The sequence below is a fragment of the Carcharodon carcharias genome, chromosome 13 (assembly GCF_017639515.1).
Source record: "Carcharodon carcharias isolate sCarCar2 chromosome 13, sCarCar2.pri, whole genome shotgun sequence".
NCBI lineage: Eukaryota > Metazoa > Chordata > Chondrichthyes > Lamniformes > Lamnidae > Carcharodon > Carcharodon carcharias.
Genome location: NC_054479.1, coordinates 55548836 through 55570461, shown reverse-complemented (window position 1 = coordinate 55570461; position 21626 = coordinate 55548836). Strand labels below are relative to the sequence as shown.

The 21626-nt window shown below is 44.2% G+C and overlaps 1 protein-coding gene across 3 annotated transcripts in view; it reads left to right on the top strand.

Moving 5' to 3' along the window:
• Positions 1 to 21626, top strand: part of sept5a (septin 5a) — a 112535-nt gene that overhangs the window by 66947 nt on the left and 23962 nt on the right. For 2 of the 3 annotated variants that reach the window (XM_041203317.1, XM_041203316.1), the window contains one exon: positions 21119 to 21215. In XM_041203317.1, the coding sequence (XP_041059251.1) occupies positions 21119 to 21215 (97 nt within the window). Of the gene's footprint in view, positions 1 to 11858; positions 12101 to 21118; positions 21216 to 21626 lie in introns of those variants that run through there. The other variant, XM_041203318.1, reaches the window with a different exon arrangement.

Here is a 21626-nt window from a genome sequence, read left to right as displayed (position 1 = left end):
TTCTTCAGCATAAGCATTCCTCTAGAATCTCACCCATGTTCAATTCTTCACAAATGAGTTTTAACTGTAAAGGGTTATTAATCCAAATTCATAGTGGCAGGCAGCCTTGCCTACTGGGACAGTATAGTGGAGATGGAGGGGACCACTTTCCACCATTTACTGTCCATTTATGGAAAACAGAATGTCCATTGTCACACCATCTGCAGCTTGCTCATCATGCCAGCTAGCAGGTTGAAGGTGAGCTGGGGTTTGACAAGGGGAATAAAACAGGACCAGACTGTCATCCTCAGTCTGATGGTTCTCAGTGACACCAAATGCCATGGGCTCTGTTACAGCTGGCCCCATGGTACAAAGAACCATCCCTTCCATAGGGCTCAGGAGATGCAGGAGTCCTTGCCCTCCAACTCTGCTTTCCTCCATTCTATTCTGACCTGCAAGAGAGAGGGAAAAATGTCAACGATTGTGTTGCACTGTATTTGGGTGATGTGCCCGCTATAGCTGACTAGCTGGAGGTATGCGGAGGAAGCCATAGGTGGGGGTGAGGCTTGCAGCATTGGTAATGTGAGGGTGAGATGGATTATCTGGCTGCTATGCTTAGATTCTGAATGCTAGGGACTGCTCTTAATGATGTGGTGCATTGAGCAGCATGAATGATGGACAGGAGATGTCATATGAAGATGTAGTCACTGACCTTGATCACTCTTGTGAGGCCATTAGACTTTGTGTGGCATTTTAACCAGGTCCTCAGATCCTGACACAGGGAATTGACCCCACGAGCCAAACACTCCCACTGTCTTCTGAGGCTGTCCTTAACAGTCCTTTAACATCTCTCCTCCTGTCTACCACCACCACTCCAGTACTGCATTTGTGATCCTGGAGCCATCTCGCTGCCCTGGTGATGCATTCTCCTTATTTAGAATTACATTGATAGTACTCTGCAGCAGCCTCCTGTAACTCAGTGCAGCTTCCCTTTAAGAGGGACAGACTGCACTTAAGAACAGAAGGCTGGCTGCACCACATGATATCAGTACATGCTGCTCAGCTCCCAGCTGAGGGCTGAGGCAGTCAGCAGCATGGCAAACACTCAGGCATAAGCTACAATCAGACAGCAAATTTGTGGACCGTTTAACTCCACAGGCAGGTCGAGAATTGTGTCCCTGCTGCCTGAGAAAACAACAATGCCAATTTTTAGCCCAAAATTTTAAATTTTAAATTATTTTAATGGTTCCTTTTGTCACTTGTTTTTCTCTCTCCCTTAATTCAATGCAATTTCCTTCTCCATTGTCCCTCTGTTTCTTTCCCCAGCCTTAAATCTCATTGTTTGAGGAAATACCCTGTACGATGCTAGTCCTGTCATTTACCAAGGCCCTAGGTGCACTGTTGAAGTTGGTGTATTGTAATCAGCTGGTACTTGCAGCGATTCGTGGCACAGGTTATTTTAGGGTGAATGCTGAGGAAGAAAATTGCACTGATGGGACTGCCCTGATGCAGCATCTTCTGGGCCAAGAACAGGGAAAAACTGACACAACAGGAGGTGTGCAGCCTAATAGCAAATAGACTTGTGCTGCAGAAGAAAACAAAAACCTGGAAGAACTCAGCAGGTCTGGCAGCATCGGCGGAGAAGAAAAGAGTTGACATTTCGAGTCCTCATGACCCTTCAACAGAACTGATCTTTCTTTACAAAGAGAGAGAGAAATATAAGCTGGTTTAAGGGGTGGGGAGAAGTGGAGGGGGGTGTGTTAGGATAGGAGCAAGGCAAAAGAGAGATATGGAAATCTTGTCGCAGAGACGAACAGAACTTCTTCAAGGTAGGCATTTCTTGAAGAGCAGTGGCAGTCAATTAAACAGAGATAAAAACAAAAAATTGCGGATGCTGGAAATCCAAAACAAAAACAGAATTACCTGGAAGAACTCAACAGGTCTGCCTACCTTGAAGAAGTTCTGTTCGTCTCTGCGACAAGATTTCCGTATCTCTCTTTTGCCTTGCTCCTATCCTAACACCCACCCCGCCTCTCCACTAACCACCCCCCCCCCAACCAGCTTATATTTCCCTCTCCTTGTAAAGAAAGATCAGTTCTGTCGAAGGGTCATGAGGACTCGAAACATCAACTCTTTTCTTATCCGCCGATGCTGCCAGACCTGCTGAGTTCTTCCAGGTAATTCTGTTTTTGTTTTGGATTTCCAGCATCCGCAGTTGTGCTACAGAAGGTTGTCACAGGCTCTTGCTATCCTGTGGCTTCCTCTTGTGGAAACCACCAGACAATGCAGGCTGCTGCGACCCTTTTTCTGGGATGAACCAGGGATGTCATTGCCGTTTCACTTTTTTACCTGATAATATATTGTCATCAACACAAAGGGGTTTGAAATTGATGTTTACAAGCAAACTGAGCTTGTAGCAATGGCAGTTATTTGACACCACACTTTTTCTTCTCCATTGTCTTCAAATAAAAGACCGATATCATTCCAGTGCAAGGAGCACTAACACCATGGGGAATGGTACGTTATTCAAGAACAATGGGCTGGGCACAAGGTTTGTATCAGGACACAGGGAATCACTGTCGCACATGGGTGAAATTTAATCCAGGATACAGGAGCCTCGAAGGCTAGCTAGAGAGCTGGTGAGAGTCCTGTGCCCCCCACTTTGGGAGGGCTCCTATATTAACTGCCAGGCAGGCACTTAAGTGGCCACTAGCAGGCCTTCTCCCGGGGAAAGATTTAGGACCCCAGTGGTGGAAATCCCACGCTTGAGAACAGCACACCAACCACGCCCCGCTTCCTGATACCGGTTCCTTCAACCAGACAGTGAGTGCTTGACAATGAGACCCCCCACTGCCACCCGGAGCCATTTTTGTGCCCACTGCTGGCTGAATACCGCTGGTGGCTGGATGAGGTCCCAAAGTAGGCTTTAATTGCCCAATTAAGGGCCTTAATTGGCATTACGGTAGGAAGACTGTTCACAAGCCTTCCTGCCCCAGAATTAATTGAAGCAGAGGCAGGAAGGTGGTGGGGTCCACACCCGATATTGTCTCACCTGACTAAATGCCCCCCAGCCTCCAAACTTGCCTCAGACGAGGATATTAAATTCCACTTTGGTCAGGAAGATCTGAACCCACAGCAGCAAGCATCACATTGTGTCACTGATTCAACTCATGTCGCCCTGAAGAACAACTGATCTACATTGGCTTCAGGAGTGCCTCAGTTTAAAATTCTAATCTTTATTTTCAAATTTCTCCATGGCTTTACACCTTTCTACCTCTGTAACCTCCTCCAACCCTACAAGACTTTGAAATCTCTGTACTCTGCTGATCTTGGCCTTTCGTGCATCTCCGATTTCCTTTACTCCAATATTGACATCTATGGTTTCAGTTGTCCAGGCTGTCACCTCCCTAAACCTTTCTGTATCTCTGTTGTTCTCTGTCCTCCTTTGGTCCACACCTTAAAAGCTACCTCATTCCCTATTTGTGGATTAGTGTCAAATTTTGTCTGATTATGCTCCTGTGAAATGCTTTGAATCATTTTACTATGATAAAGGTGCTATACAAATGCGAGTTACTGTTTGCCCTCTTCTCTTATTGCTGCCTTCCAACATAGAAGTTGTGCTGGACTTTTGTGGGAATTTGGTTTGGCCACAAATGGAGTGTTGTGTCTGGTTCTGGTTACCACACTTTGGGAGGGATGTGGGGGTCTGTGGGAGGGTGCAGAGGGGATTTGCTGGGGTGGTTCCAGGGATGGGGGAATTTGGCTGGGGGGTTGGGTCGGAGGGGCAGGGATTATTCTCTTTGGAGCAGGGGAGGTTGAGGGGAGGTGGGAAGGATTATGACAGGTTTGGGTGGCGTGGTCAGGGAGGGGCTGTTGGCGCAGGAGCTGGGGGACACAGATTTGGGGTTTTGGCTGAGGGATGTGAGTCAATGTGAGGAAAGATTCTTCTTTAACACAGCAATTAGTAAAGACTTGGAACTCGCCGTCTATGAGGATGTTGGAAACAGAGATGATCCGTGGTTTTGAGGGGTGGGTGGATGGATGAACACTTCAGGGAGGCAGACTTGGGTTATGGAATGGAATGGTGCTGTGGGACTGACTGTATTTATCTATAGAGTACCAGTATACTTGATGGGCCACATGGCCTCCTGTACAGTAATGACTGATGTGAACATTTTCGCTCGAGTGCTATACTTTCTGAATCAGCCTCTCTCTTATACTTCTCTTATACATGCTCTTTGCCTCCCAACTCCTACCTTTTCTTTCCCCTTCCCTATTTCTTTGCCTCTCTTTTTATTTTTCTTTTGCCTCTCTTTATCGTAGCTCCTGCTCTCTCTATTCTCTCACCCCCTTTCTCTCTTGTTCATAGTGAACTCCCAGCTGGTGATGATTTCTTTGGCTGCAGCCCTGGGTGATGTCAGAGTTTGGCACTTGCTCCGTTTCATTTAGAAGCAGTACACAGGGGCCCTCCACAAAGGAATTGAATAACCTGTATTTATAGTAACAGGATGCCTGACAAAGCCTTCCAGCCACAATGACTCTGGGATCAGGGCCCAGCCTGGGAGCCGAACTCTCTCCTGTCCAGATAGGCTGGTGAAAGATAATGTCACACAGAATGAGAAGCTTGGAGTTTCACACCGTAATGTGAATGAACAATTAACTCCTTTGTCATAAAGACTTCAATTCAAGCTGTCCTTTTGCAAAGTTTGTCAGCCTCTGAATGCAGGTTTTATATCCAATTATTGGCACTAGTGATAGGTGGGAACTAGAGTGGCGTAACTTGATTATCAGGGCAACACTTGAATGACTCCCACAGGTTTCATGATTGCTTTGACTCTGAGTGTCCCATTTGCCATGAATTGATTTCTCTAAAGTGTGGCAGATTAGCCGGAAGCCTCATTGAGATAACTGAGGCACATTGGGGTAGATGATCAACTTGCTGCCTGGATATATTAATGACTTTTTACATGAACTGTCCATTATAAAATCCACCTGATACTTATTCCCATCTGAAACTCTAGTGTTATGCCTGGTGACAAGGTGAAAATCTACCTCTTTGAATTTTCATGACCATTGATGAGTGAATGATTGTAGAACCTTTCTATAAACAGCTCTCTAGCTGTTTAGATAGCTATATGGTAGCATTCTCTCCTCTGTGTCAGAAGGCTGTGATTTCTAATGAGACTTGAGTGTATGATCTGGGCTGATACCCCAGTGCAGTTCTGAGGGAATGCTGCACTGCCAGATATGTTGTCTTTCAGATGAGATGATAAACTTATGCTCTGTCTGGTGGATGTAAAAAAATCCCAAGACACTGTCTCAAAAAACATCAAGCCCTCCCCTGTGTCCTGGCCAATATTTATCCTTTAATCATGAATAAAAATTACCTGATCGTTATTGCGTTGCTATTTCTGGGACCTTGCGGTTCTCAAACTGGTTGCTATATTTCTGACATTACAACGGTGAATCAAAAATGGGAGATGCAGAGATCATAGAAGGCACTGTAGGGCTTTTGTCTTTACTTTCCTTTAAAGGACTAGTTCTCCTCCAAGCACGAAAGGAAAATTGCTGTGTTCCCGTGCACAGGCAGCCATTTTGCATCCCACAGCACCCTTTTGGAAATCCCTTTGCCCATGTCTACTCTCATGTTGGTGGCCCATCCCATTTTCTAAAGTCCAGGAACCACTTCCCTATCATCTCCTGCCTGGAAAATGCATGAAGTGAACTGCCAGCATGGTAATGAGGTTCTAGAGTTAAAATAACACAGGCTTATCTTCTGACACAGCAGGTGAATAACACCCACTCAAAAAGCATCCGGTGTTATAAAAAACAGAGCCTAGGAATTACTTCCATTAAAATAATGGACAGAGGAAGGTCCTGTGAATGTGTTGAAGAATTGCCTGCCACTATCATCAATTCTATCCTTTTAAGTCCCAACAATGTAAGGGCATGTTCGATACCTAGCTGAGATACCACAGCTAGTTTAGGGCCTGCTTGAGGTCACTTGATGTCTGGTTAAGGTGGAACAGCTAGTTTGGTACCTAGTTAAGGTGGAATAGTTAGAATAGTGGCCGATCAAGGTACAACAGCTAGTTTGATGCCCGGTTATGGTGGGATGGTCACTGTTGTACCTGATTATAGTGGGTTAGCTTATTTGAATCCTGGCCAGGTGCCTGCTTTGAGATACAGTAGAGTTTAACCTGGTTTCGGATCAAGAGTTGGGATGATTGTATTACGCAATTAACCATTGATTGTAACTGGAACCTCCTTCCTCAGAAGTTCGTTCACTGAGATAAGAATTTGGATTTTGTGATCCTTAATTTTGTTACAATATTTTGGAATGTGAGTTTGTAGCAGGTCACCTGAGAGTACAAGAGAAGAGAAACAATAACTCTGTCGAGGTTTCCTGATGATTAAAACAGGGGCCAGTGTGGATCGGAGCCATGTGCAATTAAAACCTCCCGGCTTTGATCCATGCTCTGCCTCAGCCATGGTGACACTAGGGGGCATTACAATTGACTGCAGTGCCCTGGGTCAGGGAGCAGGAAAAGCCATCATGATTTGTGTTCCCAGTCGCTACCTGGTGATTCCCTGAAGCGAAGACTGGGCGTTGATGTCACCACCCCCATACCTCACACCCTCCAAGTCCATGGTCAAATACTCTGCCAACACTCACCAATAAACGTACAGATGAGGAATGGGCACTTTAGAAGGGAACTCCAATTCATGATGCACAAGTAATGGCTCTGGTGGAGGAGAGGAGAAAACTGGAAAAAACAACAGTTTTGCATTGAAATAAAATTGTTCAGCCATTCAGATTGGTCATTACCAGCCTGAGATCTAGTTTCTTTGTTTCTCATGCTAGTGTTGGCTGCAGTTTTGCTCGATGTAGCTCCAGTTTAATAGAATGCCACAGTGCCCTGTCTTACAAGCCAAGTTAAACTTATTTGTTGGACTGCTGGACTATGATTTTATTAAAACTCCTTTCAATTAATTCCAAAATTATTTTGTTTGCTGTATATCCTGGCTTCCACTCCACTGCAAAGATTGCCTTGAACAAGGTGTTAGTGTTGCGCTGTGAGTGCAGCCTTTCATTTATTTTCACACGGATGTATATCTTTCCAGAGAAATTTTTTGGCAGCTTGTGAGTGATTCCAGACACCTGGAGCCTCCCAGCTTCAAAAACAAGTCGTCCATCTTTGTGAAAGTGCCATAAACTCAACGAATGGATGTCCAGTCAAGCTATTAACAACCTCTAAACAATACTGGAGACCACAGATTCTTCGCTGAAAATGGTCTTTTCAGCACATTCCAGTCTGAGGCCTTTTTCTCCTGTTCTGGAAAAGGAGGCCATTATATTTCATGTAAAATATGCAGGTCTGTTTGAGTATTTGCCCTGTCCAATGGACCAATAAAGAGAGAGAAAAAAGACTTTATCTAGTGCCTGCCATGACCTCAGGACATGCCAAAGCATTACAGACACTGAAGTACATTTGAAATATGGCCAGTGTTGTAATGTAGGAAATGTAGCAGCCAATTTGCACACCACAATGTCCCATAAACACCAAGGGCAGAATTTTATCGTCGGTGAGCAGGGGGCAAGGCCCACTCGCTGACATGTAAAATGATGCGGGATGACATTGGATGGAACCCCCGACGTCACCCCACCTCATTTAAATCTTCAGGAAGGCGGAGGTGCAGCAAAATCTGCTGCGGGTCTGCCAACCTGTCAATGGCCAATTGAGGCCATTGACAGGATCAGTTAACCAATTAGAGGACCTGCCTGTCCAACCTTAAGGTTGGTGGGTCGGCCAGGAGCCCCGGTGGCAAACAGAGAAAACATGAAACCTCATCCAGCGGCGGGATGAGGTTTCACGTAGGGTTTTAAAAATTGTAATAAACTTATTCTGTAAATTATGAACATGTCCCAACTCATGTGACATTGTCACATGAAGGGATATGTAGGGGATTTTTCTTTTCTCTATTTTTAATATTTTTAAAAGTCAAGGTGATCTCCCTGAGGCAGTACTTAGCCTCAGGGAGATGAGTGCTCTCTTTCATGTGCATGTACAAGAGAGTGCACTCTCGATTTTAGTGATCCCCCCCCCCTCGCCCGTTCAGGGAGCGCATTGTGCTTCCCGGCGGATGTCATGCTGGGTGGGCCTTAATTGGCCTGCCCACATTAAATGGCGGTGAGGCCCCAATCGTTGGTGATGATCGGCTCCGTGCCCGCCCGCAATTTGGTCAGACCCGACAAATGGGAAATTCTGCCCCAATATTGGCTGGATACTCTATTTCCAGTGCTGTTGGTTGAGAGGTAAATATTACCACGAGAACTCCCCTGCTCTTCTTCAAATAGTGACATGAGATCTTTTACATCCAGCTACAGTGGTAGATGGGGTCTCTGTTTAATGGTTTCAATATCTCATGCAAAAGAGAGCACCTCTGGCAATGCAGCATTCCCTCAGTATTATACTGAGGTGTTAGCCTGGATTTTGTGCTTGAGTCTTTGGAGCCAGAGAAACAAGCAATGAGACAGGTGACCAGTTGAATCCACAACCTTCAGGCTCAGATGGACAGCTGTCTAAGGTACAATTTGTGACCATCATCGACTATCCTCAGATTCATTCAGTTCTCTCTCTGCCGAGAATGCCATGTATAAGGCAAATGAGTTGGTATTGGAGTCGTGCAACAGATTCACAAATTTCTTCACTCACTCATGAAAGTATAAGCTTGTAAATGGGTACAAATCGATAAAGACTCCTGAAGGAATTTAAAGGCTGGTTTCCAAACAGACATAAGTAACTACAAACTGCTTACCTTAACCCTGGTTAAAACAAGGTAAAATTACTTCTGATTGGAACCTATCAAAACTGATACCTCAAACATGATCTCATGACTGAGTCATACAGGTTTATGGGGGCTCAGCTTCCAATCCCATATTCTCTCCATCACAAAGATCTTTCGCTTCTACAATGTTACCCATCTCTACCCCTGCCTCAGCTGATCTGCTTCTGCAACCCATATTCATTATTTTTTTTTACCTGCAGAATCAGTTATTTTAATACACACGGTCAGCCTCAGATCTCCCTCCCTCCATACGCTTATCCCCACCCATAATACTCCTCCCTATATTTTAACTTGCATCCATCAGCCCTGTGCTCACTGACCTACCATGGCTTCCGGTCCAAAAACACCTCAGTCTTAAAATTCTCATCCTTCTGTTCAAATCTTTCCAAGGTCTTTGCCTCTTTTTATCTCCTCCAAAAGTACTACTTTCCTCCAACTCAGGTCTCTTGTGCATCTTTAAATTTCATCACTGCATCATTGACATTGTGCTTTCAGCTATCTAGGACACAAAGCTCTAAAAATCCCTCCCCAGATCTCTTCACTTTTCCACTCTTTTTCCTTCTTTAAACTCTGCTTAAAACCTACCTCTTTTCCCATGCATTTGGTTAGCTGTCATATTGCCAGTTTCTCTGGCTCAGTGTCAGTTTTGGTCTGATTATGCTCTTGTGAAATGCCTTGGTCCATTTTACCATTGGAAGGTGCAGTAAAAATGTAAGTTGTTTTTTTCATGTTGTATAGTGAGATCTCACCAATCTCGTCAGATCCCACCGGCAAAACTGAAGTCAATGGGAATCAGGGAGAAAATTCTCTACTGGTCAGAGTCATACCTAGCACAAAGGAAGATGATTGTGGTTGTTGGAGGTCAACCATCTCAGTCCCAGGCCATCACTGCAGGAGTTCCTCAGGGTAGTGTCTTAGGCCGAGCCATCTTCAGCTGCTTCATCACTGACCTTCCTTCCATCGTAAGGTCAGAAGTGGGGATATTCGCTGATGATTGCACAATGTTCAACACCATTCGCGACTCCTCAGATACTGAAGCAGTCTGTGTCCATGTGCAATAAGAACTGGACAGCATTCAAGCTTGGGCTTTTAGAAGCAAGTAAGATTCATGCCAGGGCAGTGCTGCCAGGCAACGACCATTTCCACAGTGGCAGCAGAGCGTACCATCTCAAAGATGCACTGCAGCAACCTGCTGAGGCTTCTTTGACAGCAACTTCTAAATCTGCAACCTCTATCACCTAGAAGGACAAGGACGGCAGATACATGGGAGTGCCACCATCTGCAAGTTCTCCTCCAAGTCACACGCCATCCTGACTTGGAAATATATCGTCGCTCCTTCACTGTCGCTGGATCAAAATCCTGGAACTCCCTTTCTAACAGCACTGTGGGTGTGCCCACACTACATGGACTGCAGCGGTTCAAGAAGGCAGCTCATCACCACCTTCTCAAGGGCAGCTAGGGATGGGCAATAAATTCTGGCCTAGTCAGCCACACCCACATCATAATAAATTACAACAAATTGGGTAGTTCTCTAGGTTTGCCATATTAATCAGGCATTCCTGGATCTGGACGAGGTGATTCATATCATTGGCAGCACAAATCACAAATCTGTGTCTTCGTATGTGAGCATCTTTTTATAAGGTGGGTTTTCATGAATATTCAATTGATTTAGATTAAATGTTTTTACAGCCCCATTTTGAGCCTCTTAATCTGCTGTGAACAGTGAGAAAATCAAAGTTAGTGTAGGTTCATTCTGGTAAAAAAGCTCAGCCTCATTGGGAGGTGTTAAGATCGAGATTGACTTCATTCCACTGGGACCTGGGTGACGCATGTTCTGTGTCTTTGGGATTAGCTACATGAAACACAGCTGATCTGATCCAAAGTGAGGTCATGCGGGGGCTATTTAGCCTTCATAACCCTTTAGTGAATCTTACGGCAGAATTGTACGCCAACGGGATTTTACGGTCCTGCCAAAGTCAATGGACTATTGAATTTCTCGCCGCATTTTTTGGCCCTGCTCCTGCTGTGATGGGCCATAAAATTCTGTCCTTATTCTACACTATATGCCAATATGTCTGACATCCATTCTCACTGCTGTGCTGTGTCAGGCGTGTTAGTGCATTCAGTGGGTGAGGAGAATGAATCTCCTGTGTCAGCTGAGGCTCAGGGATAATGCTGCCATTTCAGAGTCAGAAGTTCATGGGCTCAAATCCCTGCTTCAGAGATTTGAGGATATAATCTAGGTTGACACTCCAATGGAGTACTGAATGAGTGCTGCACTGTCAACGGTGCCTCCTTTCTGGTGTAATGTTGAACTGATATCTAATATTTCTCCCTCAATCAAGACCTTAACAAAAAGAAGTTATCTGGTCATTATCTCATTGTGTGCGTGAGATCTTGCTGTGTACAAGTTGTCTGCAGTCTTCCCCACATTACAACTGGCTGTAATATGGAGTTTGGGATGAGAATGTGCCCTTCAGCATTTCACAGTAAACAGAATATGGTGAACAGCCTAATTTCTACTATTCAGATGTAGTCTAATTGTAATTGGGGGAAAAATGGGTGAAAGTGTTAATTCCATTTTCTAACAAGGCTGGCCAGTTCTCCTGAAAGTGAGAAGTCATTGCTGATAGAGTTAATTCCCTTGTATTTCACAATGACAGACAGAGATGGGTGAAAGGGTTAATCTTTCTCCTGGAGAGGGCTTCCCAGTGACTAACTGTAAATGGGAAGCGGGGGTGGGTGGGGGTTGAATAATTTTTTTCATAAGCTGACACTTAGCTGGAGTGACTATCCTATCACAGACATTTCCTGGAATTGAGTGTACATCTTGATGATTGGGGAGCATTTTCTCTGAGATTTCTGTTTAATGGCTGAGGCTTAAGAAAATCAGCCATTAAGTTTAAAAATCTCATCCTGTAACAGCGCTGTTCTTAAAACCTTCAAAGTTGGGGCTGAAGGAAATCTATCTGGATGAGACTGTGGCTGTCACCCCACCCCCGCTCCTGATGCAGTCCATGGAGCAGGAAATTCCAGGTTTCTGTTCGTCAGTCCAGTCTTTCCCCGGCATCAAGCTGCTGCAATTCATTTGCGATCAGCCACTCCGGCAGGAGGGTTTCATTGGAGTCTGACAGAGCTGGGGAGGTCTCTCTGCTGGGTCTGGAGAAATCTGATCTCTGACATGGATGCCATCATAATCCAGGAGCGTTTGGTGGAGCGACTCCTATCTCCCAGGAATGTGTCAGAAAGGTGCCGGCGGGCTCGGCTGAAGGTACAGTGAGGTTTAGGGTAGGTCAGTGTGCGGAAAAGAACTAAAATGAAAGGAGCAGGAGGTGCTCGCGAGGCACACAAACTTGACAGGAGAAGGCAGTGTAAAACAAAGCGGCAGAAATTATTTTTTTGTACTTTCTGTGCAAATTACCTCAGTGAATCACGCGGTGGTAATGAAGGCACAGAGGTTTCAGCTGGGAAGCAAGTCGCGCCTAATGCCTGTTCTTCTGATCAAACAAGGTACACGAGCTCATTTGGAATCTACTGTGTAAACCAGGCTGAATGAAAGTATCTGTGAGATGCTGCAATCATAGATGCTTTGGGAAGAATTTCTGAAACTGTGATGTGAGGAGCTGTAACTGGGACCCCCAAGACCCCTTCATTCAGAAACATTTGGGGCTGATTTTTCAAATGTCTGGGGTTTGAGACCTGGTGTGGGTGGCATTTGAAAATCACATTCCTGGTTGGGATCTTGATTGTCTAGGACAATTTGTAATTTTTAAAGGGCTGGTGGGGGGTGGTGGGGGGTGGGGGGGGGGGGGGGGGTCAGTGGATGGGAATCCCGCTTGCTGCCAATTAACAGCCCCCTAAGCTTCTTTGGGAGTTTATTAAAGGGTCAGCCCACTTCAAAGTTGAATTTTGAAAATTTATTTTAGTCAATCTGAGCAGTCCGGTGCACAGCTGCTGGGTTTGCTGCAGGGCTAATTAAAGTTTATCTGTCTTTGGTTTTAACCTGTTTTTCCTGGGACGCACGTGCACCAGTGTGGGTGCTGGACCTTCATTTTCCCTTCATGGTCCCTTTCAGCCCTGCCGATGTTACTAACCCTCTGAGGAGCTGTGTGCTCTAATCGACAAGGCAGCGGTAGCCCCCAGCATGACTGCTGCCTGCCTTTACTGTTGGTGCCACACAGGCAGCCCCCATCTCCTGAAGGTGCTTTGTGCCTCTAATTGGGCACCGACATTTGAATTTTAAAACAGTTTCACAAGAGCGGGGCTGCTGAGGTGTGGGACCGGGACCCAGAGTTCATCTGGCTGTCGGTTCCCCAACCCCGCTTTGAAAATCTGGCACTGGATGATTGTATCCCGGGGTGTCCACTCTGTGGGTGGAATCATCCAGTCCCTCAAGCAACAGGTGAGGGAACCTAACTTGGGGTAAGGCCAAAAATCAGTTTCATGTCGTCGGGATGAGCAATTGGAATTCTGCTCTCGGGATTTTAAAGGCGAGTTAAAGGCAGGTTGAGCTTCCCGATGGACAATGTCAGGAAGCCGTTTGCATGTATTAGCATGTCATGCATACATTAAAAGGCCACCTCACCAGAATTAAACTCCCCCTCCAAATTAAGTTCCCCACCAGCAGGAAATCAGAACGTTCAGTTTTACAACTGTATATAAGTGGCGTGCACCTGGCGAGCTTCACCTCTTCATGACTTTGCGGTCAGTAGACGCTGCTTTCACATCCTTGGGGATCACTCATAAGTTCACCCATATTGGGTCCCGGTAGCAAAAGTTGTTGAATGCTGGAAGGGAGGGGGTCAAAGTGGAAGGGTGGGCCAGAGGCTGGTTCTGGGAGGCAGGCTGACTTGGAAGTGGAGGAGGCTCTCCAGGTGCTCTTTAAATATGGCACCTGGACCTTGGAGCCCATGAGGTAACAATGGGGAGGGTGACCTCCTGCCCGCCCCCCGCCACAAGATTCACTGTGCTCTGCAGGGATGAATAAGTAATGAGCTAAATAGCACAAGATGGCACATGTTCAGCCATCCTGTCACCCCTTCCCCAGCAGGAATCACTCACACTTCCATGCCTGCCATTGAATTTAGACATCAGAGCATAAGATTCTGTCCTGTGACACTGAAGTTGCTGAGTGTTAGCTGAATATTTGGATTTACATCCCAGAGGGCTGTGCTGAACCTGTCTTCCTCAACTGTGTCATAAATGATTCAGGGCAATGCTGCTGATTGTGTCTCTCTCTACACCGTCCCCTCCCACCCCTACCCATCCTGCATCTCTCCTGCTCTATCCATGACACACAGCTCTATCACTAAGCAATTACAGATCTTACAGAGTAAAATGGACTTTCCATTGTGTATCTTTTGCTCTGTGCATGCTACAGACATAAGGTTGAACTCATTACTACACTGAGTGAGCTTTTTATGTTGTCCTGTATGAACTGTATGGATTATGCATCATTCCTTTTAAGTTTTCGGAAACATACAGTTTCCCAGAAAGTGGCTGTGCTTCAGGAAATGGCCCTTGTCTGCAGCTTGCTTATAATAATGCAGGTTGTTGAAGTTGTTGTTGAAGCTCTGTCCTCCTGTACAGCCCCATCTTTCATTCCTCCGCCATGGACAGTCTTGGCTCTATGCTCTGTAATTCCCTCCCTATATCTCTCTGCCTCTCTACCTCGCACCTCCTATCAGACGCTCCTTACAACTTACCTCTTTGACCAAGCGTCTGATCACTGGCCCTAATATCTTCTTATGTGGCTTCTTGTCACAGTTTGAGTGATGACACCCCTGTGAAGCACTGTGGGACATATTGTTGCATTAAAAGGCGCTGTACAAATGCAAGTTGTTTTTGTTCTTTTTTATAAAGGGGTGCAGAAGAATACATCCAAGTAAAACTGCAATGAAACTGAGGGCATCTGCTTACAGGATATGGGTGGGCAGCTCTGCAAGGTGAGCACTGGATTGAGGGACAGAGGTACCTGGGTACAAATCCTGACTGGGTTAAACTCAGCTTCCCACCCATCTGAAGTGTTTGGATAAAATGATAAATGTGATCTCCTGAACTGGTTTTGATCACCAGAAGCAATCGTAGAGCAGTTTTGTGTAGTATAAGGGTCTGGAACATAAAGGGTTAAGGTGGGACTGAGTACAGTACCGGCCAGAAAGTGATGTAAGAGAACACATGACCCACATATAAGGGTCAGTGCTGTGTTGGATAGAGCTGTGTGTAGAAGCAAGCATGGAGACAGCTCCTAGCTTGGACCCTTTAATATACATATGTATACAGTTTCTAGTAGTTGATAAATACTTGCTGTTGAACTACCTAAGACTAAGAATACCTTAATAAGACCCAACACCTTACAACATTTTCCATAGTTTCTATTTTTTGCAGCAAGTTATTTTGATTTAGAAAGCAGTGCCTGAAAGGGTGGTGAAAGTAGATTTAATGGTAACTTTCAAAAAAGATTGGATATTTACTTGAACAGAAGAAATTTGTAGGGAAAAAGCAGGGGAGTAAGAGTGATCAGGTAATTTTGTTCAAAGAGCTGGCTGGGCACATTGTGTGCTACCTGATTCTGTTCCACCATTTCTTGTTACTGTGGCTGTAAACTGAATGGGGTCACCCACATGAATCGGGGGTATGGCAGAGTTGCTATTGATTCCCTGTGTTCCATTGCTTATGGGAAGAGTTGGGGCAATTAATCTAAGGTGTATCTCAGCAAAAATGTTTGAAAGATTCGCTGCCTTTGCGAGGAACAGGGCGTTTTTACTTTTCTATAAAGCAGTGAGTTGGTGAAAAGGTTAATGGAAAACCTTATACTCATATTGCACTTTATCATCTTTCAAACCCATCTCAAAACACATCTTGTACAACAAATTATTAGGCAGTGACTTTTCTTTGAATATAGATAATTATAGTCACCATTTTGCTCACAGCAAGATCCCACAAACAGAAATACATCAAATTATTTTAAATAGGGTTTACAGTGCAGAATCATGCTATTGAACTCAACTGGTCTTGCCAGTGTTTATGCCCCAGACAAGTCTTCTCACACCATATTTCATCTAATCCTGTCAGCATCCTTCCTTGTATAGTATTCATGCATCCCCTAAAGGCAGTCATGCTATTCACCTGAACTACTCCATGTGGTAACAAGTTCCACCTTCTAACTATTCTATGGGTAAAGATGTTTCTCCAGAATTCCTTTCTAGATTTCTTCATGACTATTATACTTCTGGACCTTAGTGTGAACTTTATTCATGAATATAATGTATTTATGGCCCTTTGTTTGAATTTCCCCACAAGTTGAAACATTTTTCGTTTGCTCTATCAAACAACTTCATGCTGTAATTTTAAAGACCACTACCAAGTTACCAATCACTTTTCTCTTATTCAGCTTGTTCAATAAGTTAAGTTAATTATAACTTCTCAGTTCTGGTATTATCTTTATGAATCTGATATGGGCAATGTATCTGGGCAGTCCACACTAGCTCTAAATGTGACCTGCACAACATCCCTGAAGATGAGATTCTCTGACTTGTTAATCCAATTGGAGAGAACTTGTGTACATTACGAGTGGTGTTTTCCTTTTGTTGGCTTTCACAGCAAGGGGTTTGACTTGGGGACCCTACAATCTACTAAATCACGATACTAAATATTAATTAATTTGGTGTCAAAACCTCACATGTATCATTGTGGAAAAGCATGCTTTCAATAGGTAACATAACAGTGATTGAGAAAATAATCAGGGATCAGCTATTATCATTGCATAGATGTCCTTTCATGAGAATCCACTCAAAACCCATGACTTAACTGGCATCCCACACTGACTCGGGAGCCCTGGCTAGCTCAGGGCTCGGTGCAACTGTACTTGTTGTACGGTCCATGGTCCATGTCAAGGAAATGCAATTCAGGTCAAAGCCGAAGGTGTTGTCAAATAGAAGCCCATCCCATACCCCATGGACTGAGCACTAGTTAGTTTCATGTTTAAATTAGGCTCTGATCCTCTGAGCAGGAGGCCAAATCTAGGTTTCAGTGCAATACTGATTACTTTTTGGAAGTGCCATCTTTGGGTTGTGACAAACTGAAGCCCTACCTGCCTTGTTCAGGTGGTTCAGGCAGATGTTGATAATGGTACTGGGTAAAGTAGAATGAATGGGTTTCCAGGCATCTCTGACCATCTTCCCTTCAAACCACACCCCCAAAAATCAGACTAACTATATTTCATCTCAATGCTCTCTGTGGGAGTTGGCTGTGTACAAAATGGTTGTAGTCTTGTTGGACTACATAACCACAGCAATTGTGCTCAAATTAACTCATGGCATGTGCAATACTCTGGAACTTTTCTGGAACATGATAAGAAATTCTCTTGCTCTCTATCTATACAAAATGTTGGTTCCACTATCTTGGTCCTTTATCACATGTAACGAAAGGACTGGGGGGAAGGAAGTTTTGAGTTGTGGTCATTACTTTTCTGAGAATTATACGCAATTAGCTTGTTTGGCAGGCAGTTGAATCTGATTGGTTGTTGCTGCCTTATTCTTTCTTCAGGTTGTTGAGCTTTGTTAACTATCACTGGAATTGGAATCTCAATTTACATCAAGATTGTATTTGATTGTGTTTTCTTATTTTCAATAATTGAGCACTTTGTAAGCATGGAATCCATTTGTTTTTATTTTTGAGAGGCTTCCGTGCCATGTCTTTGCAAAAGCAACTTTGTTATGCTCATAGTCTCACATGCTCCCCATAGGCCAGCAATTATTTTCTTCCTTAGTTGCTTATCCAATTCCTTTTTGAAAACCCAATAGAATCTGCCTCAACCACACTCTCAGGCAGCACGTTCCAGGTCCTAACCACTCGTTTCTCCTCATGTCACCACTGCTCCTTTTGCCAATCACCTTAAATTGGTGAGTCAGCACTTCCACTAAAGAGACCAGTTTCTCCCTATCAATTCCGTCTAGATTCCTCATCATTTTGAACATCTCTATCAAAACTCCTTTCAACCTTCTCTTCTTTAGGGAGAAAAGGTTCTGTTTCTCCAATCTATCCTTGTAAATGAAGTCCTTGGAACCATTCTGTAAACCTTTTCTACATTCTCGCTAAAGTCTTCACATCCGTCCCAAAGTGCAGTGCCCAGAATTGGATACAATATCCCAGTTGAGGCTGAATTAGTGTTTTATAAAGTTTCACTATAACTTCCTTGGTTATGTACTCTCTGCGTCTATTTAAAAAAGCCCAGGATTCCATATGACTTTTTAACCACTTTCTCAACCTGCCCAGGCACCTACAACAGTTTCAGCACGTATATCCTGAGGCCTATCTGTTCCTCCACAGGCCTATCTGTTCCGCCACTGCCTTTAGCATTGTGTCCTTTATTTTATATTGCCTCCTCTCATACTTCTAACCAAAATGTACCACTTCATGCCTCTCTGCATTAAATTTCATCTGCCAAGAGTCTGCCCATTCTACCAGCAGGTCTATATCCTCTTGAAGTCCATCACTTTCCTCTTCACAGTTTATAATATTCCAAGTTTTTTGTCATCAGAAAATGTTGAAATTGTGCCCTGTACACTCAAGCCTAAGGTCACTAATATAGATCAAGAGAGACAGTGGTCACTATGACAATCCCTGTGGAATTCCACTGTATACTTCCCTCCTGTCTGAAAATCAACTGTTTATCAATGTTCTCTGTTTCCTGTGACTCAGCCAACTTTGTATCCATGCTGCTATTGACCCTTTTGTTTCTAAAGTGCAGTATCCAGAATTGGATACAATATTCTAGTTGAAGCTGAACCAGTGTTTTATAAAGGTTCATCATAATGGCCAGGATTTTTCATTGGTTGGGCAGGCTTGGGGGGAGTGGTTTGGGGTTGTCGGGAACCCGAATGCTGCCCGCAATCAGCTCCGCACTGCCATTTTACATAGGTGGGCCAATTGAGGCCCACCCCGCATAATACGCGAGCTGTGAGTGCTGCCTGTGCAGGCAGGGGCAGCAGGGAGAGTTGGGTCCAGCGCTCTTTCACACATATGCACAAAAGAGCGCTTCAATCTCCCTGAGGCACGGAGCTGCGGACTATGTCACAAAAGATGGGACATGTTTTTATTTTTTAGTAAAAGTTTTAGTATAATCATTATTAGCTTTAGGTTTCATAAAAAATGTAAAGGCCGCTTGGCCGTTAGGTTGGACGGGCAGTGTAACATTCATGTTAATTACCTGTTTAATGGTGTTAATAGGCCTATCAATTATTGGTGGGCGCGCAGCCAACTCTGGCGCACACCCGCCGAATGTATTTTCGGGAGACAGTGCGATGATATTGGGACACACGCCTGACGTCATCGCACGTCATTTTACGTTCCGGCGTCTTGGGCCCGGCCCCACATGCTATATGGAAAATTCTGCCCATTGTCCTTGGTTACATACTCTCTGCCTCTATTTGAAAAGCCCAGTATCCCATAAGACTTTTTAACCACTTTTTCAACCCGCCCAGTCAGCTTCAACAGTTTGAGCACAATGGGCTTCAACTTTGCTAACAAGCCTGTTATGTGGCATTTTATCAAATGTCTTTTGGAAGTCCATGTACACCACATCAATCACATTATCCTCAACAACTCCCACTGTTAGCTCATCAAACAAATGTGATCAATTTAGTTAAACACAACTTACCTTCAACAAATCCATGCAGGCTTTCCTTGATCAATTTGTATTTGACAACTGACTGATAATTTTGTCCCAGATTATTGTTTCTAAAAGCTTCCCCACCACCGATGAGAAAATGACTGGCCTGTAGTTGCTTTATTTATTCTTACGCCCTTTTGAAGAAACAGTTTTACCCTCAACTGTCAACCCACCCCTTTCACCTTGATGTTGAGCATTCTTAATTGCATCACCCGCCCCACTTTACCCCATTGGTTTGACTTTGCAGTAATCATAGTGACATAATTTCCTGTTGAAAGACAGTGGTATGCTGTTGGAGATGGAGAAACAGGGGCATGGCACAGAGATGTGTCTAAAATTGTAGTTTGACCTCATCTTCTGTCAGTTATTCAATCACACAGCCCAATGGACCTTGAATCTTTATCCCTTCTGTACACTTCCACAACCCTTGAAGTCTGAGCCAGAATGGCTGCTGATGCTGTTTTACTCTAACACTCAAGGTGAAATTATACCCCTTTAATGCTAAGTTGGCAATCAACGTAAGTGTCCTCAAAATGGTCATCTTGGAAAGGGTTAAAAATGCTACACAGTTGCACTAGTTGCTGCTTTTCTAATGTTTTGGCAGGGACACATTGGGTCTCACAGACTGCAGCCACTTTGTGCCTGATCTAAGAGAGCCCGAAATGGAAAATGGTTGTGTCCTCTATAACTAACATCCCTCACCTCAATCAGCAAAAAGATTCGCAAATGAAAATCATATTAACTGTGATTTTCATAACCCACATATCTGACAATCATGCGTGGAACCTTTGGCTGAGAATTTCTTTGGAGCTGCTTCCTCGTTTCACTGGAAAACTGGCAGTAGACCTAGTTAATGTGCATGAATGGTACTGCACAAAAGGCCAGAATAATAGGGAGGCAGAGTTCCTGGAGGGTTGTAGGAAGTTACAGAGATTAAGGGTGGGGCAAGGCAATAGAGGGATTTGAGCACAAGGAGTGGAATCTTAAATTTAGGAGATTGCTGGACCAGGAGCCAGTTTAGATCCCTAAGATAAGTTTCTCCTTGTATTACCACAACAGCCTCATGAAATGAGCAGAAATGTTTGTTACAAAGTTGCCCCATCTATGGTGTTCCAACAAACCTCACCTTCTGTCCCAGCAAAAACAATAGTCCAAGTGGTCAGAATCATACAGCATCATTTCAGACTAAACTGGCCATCCAATTCGAAAGATCACTGGGTGGTTGTTATAGGAAATTAGAGAAGATCATGCTGGTGCAGTAGGGGATGCTCTTCTGTGATATTAGTTGAGATACATTTTTTGGGTGTTTAATTTGTTCTGTACCTGACTTAATTTGTTGTGTACCTGACTTGGGGTGCAGGCTGTTGACACTGGCAAGTTGCTCCACTCCCACTCCACTGCCTGCAGTTGCTTGTAGTTGACAACATTAAACAATCACCAAAAATAACTTAAGAGTGTAAGTTAAACAAGGAGAATATAGTGGGAACTGTAGTTTACTATAGATGAATCGTGAAAGTTCCTCATGACAGGGGTAAGCTGGAGCCTCCTCTGGTCCCTGTTGTGTATTATCCCTTTGAGGTTTTCCAATGTCTAACGATTGGTTATTTTTTGTTTCAGGATGTGGAGAAGGAATATGTGGGATTTGCTACACTTCCCAACCAGGTCCATCGTAAATCAGTGAAGAAAGGCTTTGACTTTACATTAATGGTAGCAGGTAAGAATGTTACTTGCTCACACTTCTCAAAACCTGTGGAACAAAATAACTATGGCATTCCAAAATGGTGACGTAAGCAGACAGAAGAGTTAATTTGTTTTGCCTGCATGTTAGTTTGGTGAAGTAGATGGGCTTTCATAGGGGGTAGCAGTGGCATAGTGGTAACATCACTGGACTAGTAATTGGGGGGTCTAAGCCTAATGCTCAGGAACATGGGTTTAAATCCCACCATAGCAGCTCAATTAATAAATCTGGATTATAAAGCAAGTCTCAGTAATGGTGACCATTAAACTATCATCAATTATTGTAAAAACCCATCTGGTTCACTAATGTCCTTCACAGAAGGAAATCTGCCATCCTTACCTAGTCTGGCCTATATGTGTTCCAGTCCCACAGCAATGTGGCTGACTC